Source organism: Myotis nattereri, assembly GCF_964212035.1.
Source record: "Myotis nattereri genome assembly, chromosome: 4".
In the NCBI taxonomy this organism is placed as follows: Eukaryota; Metazoa; Chordata; class Mammalia; order Chiroptera; family Vespertilionidae; genus Myotis; species Myotis nattereri.
In genome coordinates, this window is record NC_138079.1 from 9,099,778 (window position 1) to 9,115,270 (window position 15,493).

At 41.8% G+C, this 15,493-nt stretch overlaps 1 protein-coding gene across 1 annotated transcript in view; it reads right to left on the bottom strand.

Annotated features, from left to right (window-relative positions):
* The window catches only part of OXCT1 (3-oxoacid CoA-transferase 1), a 128,606-nt gene that overhangs the window by 57,014 nt on the left and 56,099 nt on the right, over window positions 1-15,493 (bottom strand). The window contains exons 8-11 of the mRNA XM_081089001.1: window positions 13,574-13,681; window positions 11,972-12,086; window positions 5,053-5,147; window positions 2,944-2,992 (exon numbers count right to left, since the gene is read on the bottom strand). Coding sequence (XP_080945127.1) covers window positions 2,944-2,992; window positions 5,053-5,147; window positions 11,972-12,086; window positions 13,574-13,681 — 367 coding nt within the window. The remainder of the gene's footprint in view (window positions 1-2,943; window positions 2,993-5,052; window positions 5,148-11,971; window positions 12,087-13,573; window positions 13,682-15,493) is intronic.

Here is a 15,493-nt window from a genome sequence, read left to right on the forward strand (position 1 = left end):
CTACTCCAGGACCAAGCATGACTGTTATGGTGGGTCATACAGCCAGCCTGTGGACCCCAGGTTTCAGGACAGGCCTAATACACTGAACCTTATCCTGACACAAATTCCATGTCCAGCAAATTCCGTTCCTCACCAATCCTGTGAGGTGGAGAGGAAGCAGGACTATGTGGTAGGACAGTAAAGCAGAGGAACATAAACATCTCCGTTCCTTTGGTCTCTGTGTTAAATGACAGTGACTTCGCAATGGCAATTTCCACGGGCTGACGTACATGCCGGGCGCTATTTATCACGTCACAGGCAACCCTGAGGTCACTGCGGAGCTTCAGCTCTCCCTATGTGATTTATGAAGCACAGTTTTATTAAAGAGCCCGGACAGCACTTCTCATGCAGGGAGCTGCCAGGCCCCTGCCAATACATTCTGGTCTCTTACAAATTACATTTTTCAGAAGCAAAGTTAATTTTCAGCATTTTTAAACCTCCAGTAACTAAACAGAAATAGATATTCTAAAGCTGAATCCATGTTTTTCAAGTGCAATATCAAATAGGGTCAAAAAAATAACTATAACTAATAATACAATCAATACCTTAAAGAAAAAGGGCTCGGTGTATAAGAGGCAAAGGCCAGAAGCCAAGCCTAGAAGACTGTGTGTATCCAGTCCCTAGCAACGTGATCTTGAGCACCTTACTTCACTTTTCTGGGCTCAGTTTCCCAATCTGTATAATGAGGTTTCACCTGAGGCTCAAACTATATCATACATCTAAAAAAGTACGCTGTAAATTATTTAGTGTTATAGAAGTGGTGATTTGTTTTTACGTAGTCATATGAGATTATTATTTAGAAAAATGGGATCCTTAGAAATAGCTTTTTTATTATTTTAAAATTTCATGCACTGATTTTACCCAGACACCTAATTCAATATTCATTTCAAGAAAGTTGTATTTAAAAAAAAAAATTCCTTTCAACTTAACATAAACAATGGGCTGATCTCTCAGGTAATTTTCAAATTTGAGGAGTTGAGGAAATTGACAATTTGTATTCTGGGTTCTCTAGCTCAAAGCTTTTCCTCCCTAATTTGGACAGCTCCAAAATCTAAAGCATCATAAATCCCAAAGAGGACTTTGATGAAAGAGTTAGAATATTATTAAACTGATTTGCAGCTTGGCTTCCCAAAAGCACTGAATTACTGTTTTACAAAGCAGTTTAAGATTATACGTGACATTTCAGAAGTTGAAATACAAAACTGGTGGCTTCGTTAGGATGGAGCTACTTTTAAACTCAATCAGAAACGCCTACCATCCAACAATGTCATTAGAAAAGATTAACTATTTTTCTAAGGAAAGTGGGTTCCATGAACTCAAGCCTGAAATTTAGAAAATGGAGTTATTCATTTTGCAAATAACTCACTAACATCATAAATTAATTAAGCCAAGAAGCAAATATTTTCACAGATCAATGAACGACTGCTAAAGGGTACAGCACAATTAAATTACAGCCTTGGCTAAATGTCATTGCTTTATCACAGTGGGCCTTTCAGCGTTGAGTCATGTTAACTAATTCAACTATTCAACCAGAAGCTGTTTTACTTCCAAAAATTCTCTAAGAATCAAACATCCATTCTTCTCGGCATCTGGCCTTTAAGCTCAGCTCATTTTCCTTCTCTTCTGAGATTGGCACCTACTATTTTTGAATGTGGAGTAAGAATAATACGTTTTCAGCGATAGAGTGAATAGGAGTAAAAGAAGGGTCCAGACAAGCAGGCTAAGAATCGCATAAAAATTATCTTCTCATGGGCAGTCCCATGCTAAGGATAATCATCGGCCCCAACACAGAGGCAGCAGTGGTGCCTCCAGCACGGGCAGTGACGCTGGCCAGGGCCTCCAACCTGCACTAGGTTGCTGATGCATGGACTCTAGGTTCTAATTGCACAAAGAGCTCATAATAAGAAGTAAACCATCTGAGTGTGGGAACAAGGAGCTGACAAGACTAGACTCCCGAATTCAAAGAAACTCTATATATTACTCATATCACTGGGTCATACTTAGTGACAGACACTCCCTTCAGCACCACCCTTGAACCTCTGAAGGATGCTCTCTGACTCTGATGAGGACTAGCGGACAGGAAGTGGCTCCTATAACAGAAACCTCCATGCACCAGATCTTTTCTTTTTGCCCCTATGGATCCACACCCACACTCTTCTCATCGTGAGTGCAGACCTATTTCAACCTGGAATCATCCAAGGGGAGGCTCAAGCAGGAGACCCAGTGAAGGAGACCCACCTCACCCTCAACCTGGCTGTGTTCCTTCCCTTTTCTGTATTTTTGTTCTTTCTGGGAGATGTCCTTGGCTATGTTTCCTAACCTTTGTTGCAATTTTTCATATATATATATATATACATATATATATATATGAAAATTGTCAGCAATTATATATATATTCAGCAAGAGTTTTGTTTAAGCAGTCCTAATTTAATTCTTCATACCGAAGGCCATAGTTCCTGTTAGGTGACTGGCCCTCTCTGACAGCTGCCCCTTAAGGCCTGCCTAGGGGTAATAATAGTAACTCCCTATACCATGGTATCTTACCATCCTTTCCTGGTTTCCCTAATCCTGTCCACACGCTTGTCGACTGTCCCTCCCTTCAGGCTCCTCAATACCCCCATTTATAGCCGGGACCCTGACCGATTAAACCACCAGAGCTCTCACCATGGGATGTAGCTCCACCTAGAATTTTGCCTTGAGCTTAGTCTCCCTAATAACAGTCCTCTGACAAGAAGTCAGGCAACAATGGGGCTTGGAAAGCTCATCTCCCCTCCTCAATGAAAAATACAGTGACTACTCTCTAAGAAAAGACAAAGAAGCAAGCTCAACTCCTTACTGGTATCTGGAATAGAACTAAGTCAACAGCAAGGAAAACACTGGGAAACTCGTAATGAGTGAGTTTACCTGCATTGATCAGATCTGCATCGACTTCATTTTCGAATGGATATGGGCCCTGCCAAATGAAACAAATGAGTCAATGCCAATTAGTAGCAGAAGTTTCTCACTGAACTGAACACCAATACTGTAATATAAACAACGTCTCTAAAAACTCCAGGAAATCGTCTTCAGAAGACTTGAGGTGACTCTTCAAAAGATAATTCTGGTATTTGCATGGCTGTGTTTCTCACATTCTTTCTCACAGTCTTCCCTACACTATGTGTTTCTCATAATCTTTCCTACACTAATAATCGTGACTAGGTAAATGAAAAATATTTTCTAAATATGATCAAAGTTTGAAAGTAATATTAAATTTTTAGAAATATATGACAATAAAACAAAAAGTATTCACGGCCTACTATGCAGCAATGTTATTCATAAACCTTCCTCTTAGCAAATATAAACTAAATGGCTGCATTCTTGATAGAACCAAGAATGAGGACATATTGGCTGTAAAATTTTAACAGGCTTTCTAAGGACCAAAATTTTATTTTTTAAGTGAATTGAAGTGGTAACTAATGTTTAGACCTATGTAAATTTCCTTTTAAACATTGACCCTGGGTAATTCATGTAAACTTATTTCCCTTATTTCAAACTGAGGGAACTGGTCACTCTAGATAATCCCTAAGGTACCCAAACAATACACGTCTTCTTTTTTGTTGTTTGTTTGTTTGTTTGTTAATCCTCACCAGAGGATATTTATCCATTGATTTTAGAGAGAGTGGGAGGGACGGGGAGAGACACAGAGAGAGAAACAATGATTGGTTGCCTCCTATAAGTGCCCAGACCAGGGCTAGGGATGGAGCCTGCAACCAAGGTACGTGCCCTTGACCAAAATCAAACATGCAAACCTTCAGTCCAAGGGCCAACACTCCACTAACTGAGCCAAACCAGCCAGGGCCTAAGTCTCTGACTTCAATACGAATCTGATTTCATCCAAACACATACCATTTTTGTCTTTGAAAATGGTCATGATTATTGCCTCAATCAACCAGTATCGACTCTATGCTTATAATCATTATTTATAATATAAATAATGGTATACATTTTTACATATATAATTTTTATTGCATTAACAGTTATAATCCACTGAGGAACAATAAAGATTAGGAATACTATAAATTGGCAAATTATAAATAATCTCTGCCATAGTTCATAATTAAATTAAAAATGTCATCCAGGAAGCAAATGTGCTTCTTTTTTTCATTATAATACTGAGGAAAAACTGTGGCCAAATTCTCTGAGAATACTGAGCTCACCTGCAAGGTTAATTCTGAGGAAAAGAAAATTCTACCCTTTGGGACAACAGGACCTTAAAACACATTGATGAGAAGAATTGCTAAGACTTTTTTTAATTAATCAACTGTCAAAAAAAAAAAAGTCCCTGCCCTAAATAGAAACCTTACTCTCCAGTTTTCACTCAGAGCCTTATTGAATTTTATTTCACAGAGACTGGTTAACCTTCATTCTTGTCCAGCCACACAAGAGTTAAAAGTAGTTAACTAAGAGCAAACTGTGAAGTCCTCTGAAGCAGGCAGGGGAGATGGAAACCCATTACCTGATAAAGGAGGAGCAGTGAAAAAACTCGCATAGTCAGGAAACATCTGCTGCAGCAAATATAACACTACATACTCACAATGACCCACTGTATGGGAAAGTTAAATATTTTATTGTGATGATAAACAAATAGAAAAGGAAGGCTGGGAACTTTAAGCTAACAATTCTCAGTTATTAGAAGGTTGCACTACATGGAATAGCTAGTTCTCCATCAAGACTGCATAAATACATAGAAACATGGAACAGACTGCGGAATCTCAGAGGGAAGGCAGGGATGGGTGAGTGGGTAGGAAGAGATCAACCGAAAAAAACTTGTATGCAAATATGCATAATCCATGGACACAGACAATGATGAAGGCCAGGGGGCAGCGGGGCATGGGGGTTGGCAAGGGGGTCAATGGGGTGGGGGGAAGGGTACATATGTAATACTTTCACCAATAAAGATAAATTTAAAAAAAAAAAAAAAAGATGAGCAGGGGGAAAAAAGACTGCATAAATAAACTTTAATTTCTATCTTACCAAACCCAGGATTCCATTTTCACTCTGCAAATGGATAGTCATATTTGGGCTGATAAAGTTGCTGGCCAGAAGTGGGATTCCTATGCCCAAATTAGCTGGAAAAGAAGATGTTAAGGTAGAACGTGGAAAAGGTAGAGAGATTTATGCCATAAATCTTCCACATACATCAACCCAAAGAGACGCCTTCTTTAAAGGCCCTTGCTCTAAATGTAATTACTGAACACATTCTCCAATCACCCTCTAGGCACTTTTGTAATTAAAAAAATAAAATAAAATCACTAATTAATCACAGCTTTTTCAATAACGCTGATATGCTTTCCCATAAATATATCAAAGTGGTGGCTTTAGAAGACCAGCCAAGAGGTCATTTTCACTGTAAGTCATTCTGTTTGCATTAACATGCTCAGCAAATTTAGACTGATGTATTATGACTTGTGACTGATACAATATTATTAAATGTGGATTGACCTTTGTTTAAAAGCAATTTTGACTTTTCAAAACTCCAACTAAAAATAAGGATTACTTAACATTCTTAAAAAGGGCTACCATTTCTAAATTTTAAAAATTTTCTGACAATACCAAAATGTCTGCATGAAAGTGTTTCATCTCCTTTGGGTCACTAAAATAGCACCCACTGGTGACTGAGTCTTCCCTAAAACACAAGGGGGGAAGGGGGCATAAGTTTCAGTGAAAAAAATTGTAACTATATAAAAAGTAGCTGGGGAGGAGAAACTAAGATGGCGGCATAGATAAACACCGGGAAATAGTCGCCTCCCACAGCAATTGAAAATTATCCCAAAGGACGGAGCAAACATCGTCCAGAACAACAGGAAGGCTGGCTGAGTGTAATTTCTACAACTAGAAGAAAAGAAAAGCACGCTGAGAGCCAGAGGAGCTGCGGAGGCTGAGTGCGCGGAAAGGGGGTGGCACCTGAGGACGCAGCTGTCTTTTTGAATCACAAGCTCCCAACTGCTCTGATCTCCGGTTCTGGGAAGTCTCTGGGGACCCAGGACACATACGGGGAGAGGCTGCTCTCTCAGGCGGCAGCAGGCGAACTTGAGGGCGGATTTCCCTCAGAGGTGCTTGCAGCCATTACCGGGACACTGAGACGCGCGACTCCGGGCGCGGAGAATCAGCCATTGCTTCTTTCTCCGGCCTTTTGACTCCCTGAGACCCCGCCCCACCCAGGCTGCGGCAGAGGCTTTTGCATGTGAATGCCCCGGCCCTTTGCAACCTGATAATTACCTAACTGCAGCCGGGCCAGCCAGACCCGGAACTTCCAAGAGAAGGCCCAAGGCCCCGAAGCGGCTTGCATTGCTTCACAGCTGAGCCTCTTCGTGGCCCGGCTGTGTGGCCTCAGGCAGGGGCTGAATTAGCACCTCCTTAGATCCAGGAGCCACTGTACCCAGTGGTCAGAGGGGGACCATTCTCCCACTTCAGACACAGCTGCTTCCCACAGCCAATTGGCCTGGAGGTCAATTCCTCCCAGTGATCCTACATCAACCAAGGCACCAAGAGTACACCAAGAGTGTCCACCCCAGGTAACTGGGGAGGCTGAGCTACTGGGCCCTACAGGACACCTGGCGCGCAGGGCCACTCTATCAACACAGGGAAGCAGCCAAAATGCGGAGACAGAGAAACAGGTCACAATTGTCAGAAACGGAGGAGGACAGACGACTGGATATAGAGTTCAAGGCCACGTTTATAAGGTTTTTCAAGAATTTTATGGAAACCGCCGATAAATTTAATGAATCCCTCAAGGAGTATAGTGAGACCATGGAGGACATGAAAAAGGACCAACTAGAAATTAAGCATACACTGACTGAAATAAAGAATAATTTACAGAGATCCAACAGCAGACAAGAGGATCCCAAGAATCAAGTCAAAGATTTGAAATACAAAGAAACAAAAAATACCCAACCGAAAAAGAAAAAAGAAAAGAGATTCAAAAAGTATGAAGATAGTGTAAGGAACCTCTGGGACAACTTCAAGCGTACCAACATCAGAATTATAGGGGTACCAGAAGGAGAGAGAGGGCAAGATATTGAAAACCTTTTTGAAGAAATAATGACAGAAAACTTCCCCCACCTGGTGAAAGAAATGGACCTACAAGTCCAAGAAGCGCAGAGAACCCCAAACAAAAGGAACCCAAAGAGGACCACACCAAGACACATCATAATTAAAATGCCAAGAGCAAAAGATAAGGAGAGAATCTTAAAAGCAGCAAGAGAAAGACAGTCAGTTACCTACAAGGGAGTACCCATCCGACTGTCAGCTGATTTCTCAACAGAAACCATGCAGGCCAGAAGAGAGTGGCAAGAAATATTCAAAGTGATGAATACCAAGAACCTACAACCAAGATTACTTTATCCAGCAAAGTTATCATTCAGAATTGAAGGTCAGATAAAGAGCTTCACAGATAAGGAAAAGCTAAAGGAGTTCATCACCACCAAACCAGCATTATATGAAATGCTGAAAGGTATTCTTTAAGAAGAGGAAGAAGAAAAAGGAACTCTTACCATTTGCCACAGCATCGATGGAACTGGAGAGCGGATAAATACCACAAGATCTCACTTATTTGTGGAATATAATGAACAACATAAACTGATGAACAAGGACTGATCCAGAGACGGAGAGGCTTTGATTGGACTGGCGGGCCTTGGAGGGAAGGTAGGGGAGGGTGGGGGCAAGGGGGAAGGATCAACCAAAGGACTTATATGCAAGCATATAGGACTAACCAATGGACACGGACAACGGGGGGGTGAGGGGATGAGCGGGGGGGGGGGGGAGGGGTGGAGGGGGGGTAGAGGGTACACATATGTAATATCTTAATCAATAAAAAAAAAAAAAAAGTAGCTGGGCCTTGACCAGTTTGGCTCAGTGGGTAGAGCGTCGGCCTGTGGACTGAAAGGTCCCAGGTTCGATTCCGGTCAAGGGCATGTACCTTGGTTGTGGGCACATCCCCAGTGGGAGATGTGCAGGAGGCAGCTGAATCAATGTTTCTCTCTCATCAATGTTTCTAACTCTCTATCCCTCTTCCTTCCTCTCTGTAAAAAATCAATAAAATATATATATTTTTAAATGTAGCTGGGTTAAGGCATCAAAGAGTAACTGAGGGTGTTGAATCTTCTTCCTTAGACATCAAAATAGGATAAATCCTAATATGTACCCAAATGGTGTGGGTTCAGTCTTGCCTCTCAATACCAGCAATCTGAACAGATCAGCAATATGTAGATAAACACTCACAGACACAGACAACAGTATTGTGGTTACCGAAGGGGAAGAAGAGGGAGGGTGGTAAAGGGTAAAAGGGTCGAATATATGGTGACAGAAGGAGATTGGACTTTGGGTGGTAAACACACAATGCAATATACAGATGATATATTATAGACTTGTACAATTCAAACCTATATAATTTTATTAATAATGTCACCCCAATAAATTTAATTTTAAAAAGAGGGATAAAAAAGATATGCTGCCCAGAACTGCCAACTATGCTGTCCACTACTGCTCGAGAGTGGTAAACACTCACTGTTATTTAAATGCAGTCAAAATCCAAACACTCATTGTACTAATTACCTCTTCCTATCTCTTTTTTGAGAAAATACTTAAAAGATTAAAAATGGCAGCAGAGTAGGTGGATGCAGCACGGACATGCTCCCAAGAACAAACTGGGATTACAATTAAAATACAGCAAAACTCCCTGACTCATCAACAGAAGACTCACAGGAGAGAACCCTGATACCTGAGGACTGAAAGTGGAGGCCGCATAGAAACTGGTAAGAGGTGCAGAGGGGCGGAGGCGCAAAAGGGCTGGCCAGGTGCCAATAGGCAGCAAGTGAAATTCCAGAGAGATATCTCAGCTATGGGGGTTGCCACTGAGAACTCTGGGGTCTAATCCCCAAGCTGGGCCCTGCAGCAGAGAGCACCAGAACTGAGAAGGGTACCCACATAACATCTCCCTGTGAAAAGCAGCCGGGTTGCTGTCTGCCAGGGAGTGACAGCTGAAAAGTCAGGCACCCTCTTAAAGGGCCAATGCACAAAATCCCCTGTAGAGCTGTTACAGAATTTACCAGAGTACTTGGAGATTCAGAAAAAAAACATTTATTTCCAGATGTACTAGTACCATGACTCAGGGGAGTCTGTTTCCAAATCCTGAGCAAACCAATAAAGAGGAAGCTTTCTCTTTATACCCTTTGGTTTCTTTGTCCCCCAAATAAGACTTCTGGACCTTTCTCGGGCTTTGCAAAAAACCCCATGTGTTGGGATGGGTGCCGTGAGACCACACCTAACGGCCTGTCCTGGCGCCAGCACTGATGACACTGTCCAAGAATTATGTATTGTTCATGGTTTATGGCCTCTGTAAAATGTGAGTATTTAGGTAAACAGGTCTGGCAAGACCAGATAATTAAGGAAGGTGCAGTGACTAGACCAGCCGTGGGCAAACTATGGCCCGCGGGCCGGATACGGCCCGTTTGAAATGAATAAAACTAAAAAATAAAAAGACCATACCCTTTTATGTAATGATGTTTACTTTGAATTTATATTAGTTCACACAAACACTCCATCCATGCTTTTGTTCTGGCCCTCCGGTCCAGTTTAAGAACCCATTGTGGCCCTCAAGTCAAAAAGTTTGCCCACCCCTGGACTAGACTATAGGCTAACGGGAATGTGCATTAGGGATACTGATTAACTAGGTACAGAGTCAGGCTGCTGATCTCCCCCCGCAAAATGTCTTATTTTCTTCATAAGAGTCACCCACCTTGTGCTCTGGCTGAGGGAGGGCAGAGTGGACTGGAGCTGTATAAGCAGAAGCCAGGATTGGGGACTCGGAGGTTAGAGCTCAGAAGGCAGACATCCCAAGTTTCCTAGGCTGAGTCATTCCCTCACACAGCAGACATTTTCCCCACACAGACATTTGCTATATAGGAGGCCTTGCCTGGGGGAAAGACAGTTGATGCACCCTACTGGAAAATACCTTGCCATGAGGCCACTTAAGAGACTAAAAATAACTACTAGCTTCCAGGCAGAAGCAACTGCCTGGCCCTGTTGAAAAAACTCTTGCCACTACCTAGGACATTACCTGGGTGGGGGATCCTATCAGTCTGTAGGCAGAAGTGGTCTCTGGAGGCTTTGAGTCTTTGCCTGTCCTAACTAGTCAGAAACAGTGTTTGACACTGTCCTGTACTAGAGATTGAGAAGTATAGAGGATCTACCTAATACATAATCAGAAATCCAAACAGACAGCCAAAATGAGGAGACAAAGAAGCAACCCCCAAATGAAAAAACAAGAAAATTCTCCAGAAGAAATAAATGAAACGAAGATAAGAAAGTTATCTGAAACAGAGTTCAGAGTAATGATGGTAAAAATGCTTAACAGCAAGAAAAAATATACAGAAACTATGAAAAAAGAACAATTGGAAATAAAGAATGACATAACACAAATAAAAAACACATTGGAAGGAATACACAGCAGTGGGGAAGCTAAAGATCGAAGACAGGGTTGAAAAAAAAATCAATCAGAGAACCAAAAAGAAAAAATAATGAAAAAACAGGAGGACAGCTTGAGGGAGCTGTGGGACAACGTGAAACGTAACAATATTAGAATAGCTCGTGTGCCAGAAGATGCAGAAAGGGAGAAGGAATAGAGAATGTGTTTGAAGAAATAATGGCAGAAAACTTCTCTAACCTGGTAAAGGAAAAAGTCACACAAGTTCAGGAGGCACAGAGAACCCCAAGCAAGAAGAACCCAAACAGGCCCATGCCCAGACACATAATTAAAATGAATCAAAAAAAAAAAAAAAAAACTAGAGAAAGTACTTAAAGCAGAATTTGAGTCATTTACTGAACACCCTTATAAAACATCAGACATAAAAAAGGATACTCAGGAGACCTTTGTCAGAGGAAACAAGGGCCTGTTAAGAAGTTGGGTCTTATAGAGAAAGACAAACACCATATGATTCACTTACATGTGGAATCGAAAGAACAAAATAAATGAACAAGCAAAATAGAAGCAGACTCATAGACACAAAGAACACAGTGATGGTGCCAGGTGGGAAGGGGCTAGGGGACTGGGAGAAAAAGGCAAAGGGATCAAGAAGTACAAATTGGTTGTTACAAAATAGGCACGGGGATATGAAGTCCAGCATAGGGAATATAGCCAATAACATTGGAATCACTATGTGTGGTGCCAGGTAGGTACTGGAAATATCAGAGGGAAACACTTCATAAAGTATATGATTATCTAACCACTATGCTGTACACCTGAAACTAATATAAAATAATACTGAATGTAAACTGTAATTGAAAAATAAATTTTAAAAAAAGTTGGATCTTATGTTTCAACGAGTATGCAAATGTCAGAATACAGAGAAAGCCAAAAGCACTGGCTATAACTAGTACTTCTGAGGTTTAAAACCCTCATCTTGCGTAAGCTCCAATCCCAATAACATTTAGCCAAATGCCAAATTGCACTGGAGTCTATAGTATATGAGAAAATAGCTGAACAAATTTTTGGTCACCATTTTGTACAAGAAGGCAAATGGACTATAATTCCAATTTCATGTATCCTTCCCTTTGTTAAATTTTTATTTATTGGTTTGGGAGAGAGACAGAGACATCAATTTGTTGTTCCACTTTATGCATTCATTGGTTGCTTCTTGTGTGTGCCCTGACTGGGGATCGAACCCGCAACCTTGGCATATCAGGAAGACACTTTAACCAACTCAGATACTCGGGCAGGCCAACTTCATAAATCTTGATATCTGTAGATTACATGCCACACTTTGTAAAAACTGATCAACCTCTTTAAAAGTTACAAGGGCCTATAAAAAAATCGCCATGCAGCAGGCCTGGTAGCCTGAAGAACATGGGAAAAGGAGGGCCTCGTCTTTGCCAGTCCCACAAAGATAAAGGATACCATACATGCCATCCTCAAATTCAAGAGCTGCCCGCTTGATGATGCGCTCCCTCACATTATCTCCAGGTTTTCCGGATTTGGCTTTTACATCTTCCTGTTTCCGGGTTGATAAACGCTTTAAGATAAACAGAAATAAATTAGTCATAATTGAGGTACACCTTGGATTTTTATCACTGTGAAGCACAAAAGTTTACTAGAAAAAAAACTGAACTCTCTCCTACTACTACTTTGAGGCCAATCTTCAATATAACAGAGTTAAAAAGAGAAAAAAGAGAATACCCAGAAATAATTTTTTTTAATCCTCACCCAAGGGTATGCTTATTGATTTTTTTTTAGAGAGGATGGGAGAGAGAGAACAAGAGAAACATTGATGGGAGAGAGAAACATCAATTGGCTGCCTCCCATATGCACCCTGGCCAGGGATCAAACCAGAAATGTGCCCTGACCAGAAATCGAACCCACAACCTCTTGGTGCACAGGACAACACTCCAACCAATTGAGTCACCTGGCCAGGGCACAAATAATTCTTTAGAAAATAAGGGATTGAGGTCAGATTTATTTGAAGGGCAAGGTATCCTTGCTCTGTCTCTTTGAAGCAATTCATCCCCCTGCTCCTGTCACACTGACTGCTGCTACTGCCACCTCCCAAGGCTCCTACAACCACACTCTCCTCCAGAGCTCGGCACTGAGCCGGAACGAAGGGAGCAGGAACAGACTTGGGCTCTGCTTTCGCAGGGCTGCCAGAGTGTGTTTACCAGGTGTTGCTCTCTCAACAGCCTATTTCCACCTGCAGAGTCTGGGCTGATTTTGCTACCAGCACATCACAGGGCTCAGGCATATCCAGCAACCAGCCAGGAAAGTATTTCCAAAGCTGAATCTCCTAACATGGACTCTGGTTCCTATTTGCAAATGTTCCATCATTTCTCCCTAGCCGGCTGACATCAGTTTTGGATCGCAGAATGCCTTTTTTTTTTTTTTGTCATCCAAAGGATATAGCCTATCTCTGATTCCCTGATACCCCCAATACATGTTTATTCTGTTGCTGATCCCTAGACACGTATGAATCTTGGTACCCATTCTGGTCCAGATGGTCACTCTTCTAGCTCTGAGTATACTTGAAATACCTCCAATGCTCCTGCAAGCCACTCCTTGCCACAATCTCCTACCCACCAGCTGCCTAGAGCCTAATGCCTAACACTAATGGGAAGTGGCGTTCTTCCCGGACTCTGTAAACCGTAAAGCAACTTTAAGACAGACAGACAGACATTTCTGCATGATCAAACATGGACAGTCCATCAGGGGGACAGCCTCGGAGACCTACTTATCCTTCTCTACCCGAGGGACAGGGGAGAAGCAACGCTATGCATCTTAAGTCAGAACACTCACAGGAACCTGGAAACCAGGATCACCGGGCACTGTTGGGCTGGACAACAACACAGGTGACATGTCCCTTCACGATGGGTACATGAGAAGCTCATACTAAGACCCAGAGCGAGGCTTCCTGCTCAGCTTTTTAATTCCCTCTTATCTGGAATGAACCCAGGGACACACGTCTCTGATAATCAGACCCAGAAATACTGACAGTGAAGCTAAGTCAACTACCTCAATTCTTTTCTCATATTTTTCTCCCTTTATAAGGCGATGTACATAAATCTTAGGAATATGGATGTCTTCTGGGGCAAAGGATCCAACATCCACAATTTCTTCAACCTATACAAAGAGAAAAAGAAATTTTAATTAAATAGTGAAAGCTTAAAATGAACCCTTTTTATTAAAAAAAAAATGAAGTATATGCATCTTCACTTCCAACTTGGGTTGTATACACAATGTAATAATACACACACACACACACACACACACACAGGTGGGTGGGCAAAATCTTATATCAGGGATTACAAGAGGCATTTTAGTGATGGTGTACCTGCTGCCCAACAGCTGGGAAGGAACAGGACATGGAGAACAAAAGCTATCTTCTTCGATAAACAGACAGATCTTGACCCAAATCAAACAAATCTCCCAGGAAGAGTCAGGAAACATGAGGGCATCTAAACTGAAATAGTGGGTACAGATGTGCACCGACGTTCACCTGAGAATGAGTCAGGGGGAGGCAAGGGGACCCCAGCACTGTGCTCTGAACTCTCCACGCTCCGGCATTTCCTCCCCAGCTGGTGACCAGGTGGCGGAGGGGGGGCAGGCAGGGCAGCTGAGCACTGCCACCTCCTCCACCCACGGAACTCTCAGTCATTAGGACTCATTCCCACCTTTACACTTATTCCATTCAACTCTTCGAAGACAGTCCTGACTTTAAAAATTCATGTGTACACGAATCCATTATCCTGGGGATAAGCATGAAGACTTCCTATTCATGAAGATATTTACCACAGCATTTGCTAAAATATGAAGGAGTTGGAAACAACCTAAATGGTTAATGATAGGACAAATGTAAAATATATCTGGTGCATCCAGATAATGAATAGTTAATGACAGCTCATAATTCAATGTTGGCTCTTTGGTCCTATGTGTAAATTATTTCTATACCTACCAAAGACTGAAAGGGAATACACTGAAATACTAATAATTATCATCTCCGGGTGATAGTACAAGTTATTTTTGTTTCCCTTCTACTTTTATAATGAAGGAAACCTACAATGTTCTTTTTTTTTTTAATATGCAATAGGCATCAAGTAACTTCCAAAACGAGAAAGTACATACGTGAGAAATGTGATATATTCCTTAATTAGTTAAATAAGTACCAACTAGCACACGTGAAAAAGAAAACAGCAATGCTAAGAAAAACGGTGGTTTCTAAATTCTGAAGCACTTACAAGACTTTGAAATATATTCAGAAATCCTTTTTGCTTCCATTTTTTAAAAAATAATGTGAGTTATTCCCCATGTCTAACACTCTTCCCAAAGCTCAGGGCCTTCTGCCTCTTGCTTGCATTATTGCAGCAGCTCCCTAACGGTTCTCCCTGACATGACGCTTCAGCAGGGGCAAGAAATACAAGGGCAAGGGACAGAAACTAGTACTTCTCACTGACACCACAAATGCTGATGGCAACCAATCACTCTTCTCCTCTAGTTCCACCAAAGAAAGTTGCGACAAAAACAACAACCCCAAATTAAGACCAAGTTTCTTCCCTGAGAGTAGTGGCATCACGACTTTCCCAGCGAAGGAGTGGAAGACACTGCTAAAACCACTCAGATGAAAAGCGCGCATCGGGTAACACCCCAGCACCGGGTAACACCCCATCGGGCCCACGCTTTGCTCTCCTGTTAGGATGATTTGCACGCGGTAAAGTGCACGTGCAGCATCTGTTCAAACTTCATCCACACTCAACAGTATGGAAAATTTCTATACAGAAATCAATGCTTTCTCCGAGTTGGTTGGCTGACTTCCATAGCAAAGGAAGAAAAGAATGGGAAGTACAAACCAACCGGAGAAAACATCTTTTCAGACAACCTGTGAAAGGAGTTTTTAAAAAACTGAAGAGGCAGGACCATCTCAATGCTACCCACCGA